This window comes from Montipora foliosa, chromosome 8 (genome assembly GCF_036669935.1).
Source record: "Montipora foliosa isolate CH-2021 chromosome 8, ASM3666993v2, whole genome shotgun sequence".
Taxonomy (NCBI): domain Eukaryota; kingdom Metazoa; phylum Cnidaria; class Anthozoa; order Scleractinia; family Acroporidae; genus Montipora; species Montipora foliosa.
This window is the reverse complement of record NC_090876.1, coordinates 48,471,896-48,474,395: the sequence shown is the minus strand read 5'-3', so window position 1 is coordinate 48,474,395 and position 2,500 is coordinate 48,471,896. Positions and strand designations below refer to the sequence as shown.

Sequence of the window (2,500 nt, the reverse complement as noted above, 5' to 3'; positions counted from 1 at the left end):
CTCAAGAATTTAAGAAAAACACTATACAGCCATTGTGGGATCTAAGAGAAGACTTGCAATTTTGGATCGGAGAGAACAGAGACAAAATCTTGATGGGTTAGTCAATAATAATGAAATTATTATCATAAGCTTAATTATTATTGTCCTTTCGCAGGGATACCAGTGATGTCGTACCATTACTCGGAATACCCGAAAGGTATCCGAGTTATAATCTGAGCAGAAGTTAGTTTTCTGTTCAGCAAATGGACAATAGAATTATGAGGCGATGATTCTCATTTGGCCAGGCTAAAAACAATGCACTATACCCCTTGGAGTATCAAGTATTTATGAGTCAATGAATGAGTCAATGAGTAAGTACAGTTATCCTAACCCATAAAATGAAAGCTAGAATTTCAGGGAGTGCCTAGGCCTAATGTCTGAAATAAGGGCTTAGGCTTAATCAATAAATTATTGCTATATATTGACTGTTGAGTCTCATTGACGCATTGACTCATAAATCATGGGACCTCTACCCCTTGGAGCAATACATTGACCTCCCTCTGTGATGAAACAACTGCAACAATAACAAATAAACACAGCCGTCAAGAAGAAGATTTCCGCTATAGCGGGAGGCTTCAACAGCCTGTTGTCTCAACAGAATTTGATGAAAATCCAAATTTATAACAGGCAGTGGAGTAACCAAAGCAAATTATGGGTGCTGTGTTGAGGCTTCAGTGTGACACATTTAATTTTGTTTGCTGATTCAGAAACTCAAAGCCCATGTTCTGCGTGGCAAATGATGCAAATACAATGCAACTAAAAAGCGAAAATGCTGGAATCAGCCTTCTGGAAATGTTACAGATGAGGTATTCACTCTAATCTTGCCTGTTGACAACATTATGAAATCGCCAGTAACAAACGCCTGCGGTATTTACAACACACAGTTTCAGCCATTTTGAAGTGTGTTAGACTGCTTGCAGTCTACAGTCTGTGTACATTTTGTTTGAATAAGAAGCTCCCACTGTTTTATAGAACTCCAGGTTGTATGAACAAAAATAGTACAATTCTCTCTTTCGCCTAGAGGCCGCACTTCAAATTATATTCTCTTTTACCTTGTTCTTTCACTTGAAATGTGTGAGCCCAACAAATTAACCTGCTCCCAACTGTGTGGCTTCATAACTTAACTCAGTTAGTAGAGCACCTGAATTTTTCAGGTGCCTATTTGCTTAATTAAATTGTTAAGATAAGTGCAAGGATTGTTCTCTCTTTCAAGTTTAGTACAATTATTGTAAAAGCTAAAAATGTAATAAAAATTGACAATGGACTTCTGAACAGCATAAAAGTATGTCCAGTCCTAATTATCAGCTTTGTGGGACTCTGTCAAAGCACTCAAAAAAAAAAATTATTTCTTACCATTTAAATTCGAATTCTCCAGGCATTGCTGAAAAAGAACATGCAGAAGTGCTGAAGGTTGTGGAATCAGTCAAGACGCAGCAGCAACTTGTCATGGAAAAACTACTAATGGAGCAAGAACAGCTTGAACAAGAACTTGATGTCATGGTGGTACATGAAATAACAAGACCAGGAATGATGTCTTGTGATGTTTTAAAGACAGGAATTCCAGAGGAAGCTTATGAACTTGAATGCCCTGATGAACAATTGAAGACATCTGTTTTGGAAGAGTTTATTTTGCTTGATAAGAAATATGAAGCTCAGCTTGAATACTTGGAACTGAAGTATCAACATGTCAAACAGTAAGATATAAGCAGTCTTCTGGTTTGTGCCATTCTGTAAAATGCAAACTTACAAGGTTCATTGAATGTTATTACTGGCATGAATCACTGTAGACAGCAACTTTGGCATATTTTAGAGCTTGGCGAATTCTGTTATTTAAATGTATTTTCTCTTTTGGCAGCCTTTGACGCATCATGGTTTTGGGAATTGTTTAATCCTGAAACTACTGTAATGAAAATACTGGAAAATGCTGACACTTGAATTGGAGGTTCAATCCGGGTCAAAAGACTTTATGACATGCGAAAAGTAGAGAATTTACTACACTTGTTTCCATCGTTATATGAGCAACATTTATTCTTGTTTTGCTGCCTTTTTTGCGCCTCCCCCCCCTTCCTTTCCCCCAGACAATGTTGAAACATTCCAGTAATTGATGAACTAATCTTGATTTCGGAGACCATGAAAAATCAACATTGTAATGGGGGTAGGGGGGAAAGTGGAAATTGTCCTAACAGTTTTCACCTGCATTGTTGATGTTATACGGTTAACATGAGACAGTTACAGCCATGATCGCAATAATTAATTTTGACACTTGATGAAAAGAGTAGTGAAGTCAGTAATACTTTTCTCCAATTTTACGTTTCGTGATCTTTCTAGTGGTGCATGACTGTATTTTGTTTGCACATAAGGGTTCCCTTGAAGTCAGCAGGTGTACAATTTTTTTTGTGGAGGATAGCGTGCAAGTAAGCTCTGTCTGCGGGTGAAAAGTGGAGAGAGAGCTTGTGATGAT

At 37.6% G+C, this 2,500-nt stretch overlaps 1 protein-coding gene across 1 annotated transcript in view; it reads left to right on the top strand.

Moving 5' to 3' along the window:
* The window catches only part of LOC138012414 (coiled-coil domain-containing protein 148-like), a 56,306-nt gene that overhangs the window by 604 nt on the left and 53,202 nt on the right, over positions 1 to 2,500 (top strand). Inside the window, exons 2-3 of the mRNA XM_068859177.1 lie at positions 1 to 96; positions 1,415 to 1,733. The exon at positions 1 to 96 is cut by the window's left edge and continues 345 nt beyond it. Of these exons, the coding sequence (XP_068715278.1) occupies positions 1 to 96; positions 1,415 to 1,733 (415 nt within the window). The remainder of the gene's footprint in view (positions 97 to 1,414; positions 1,734 to 2,500) is intronic.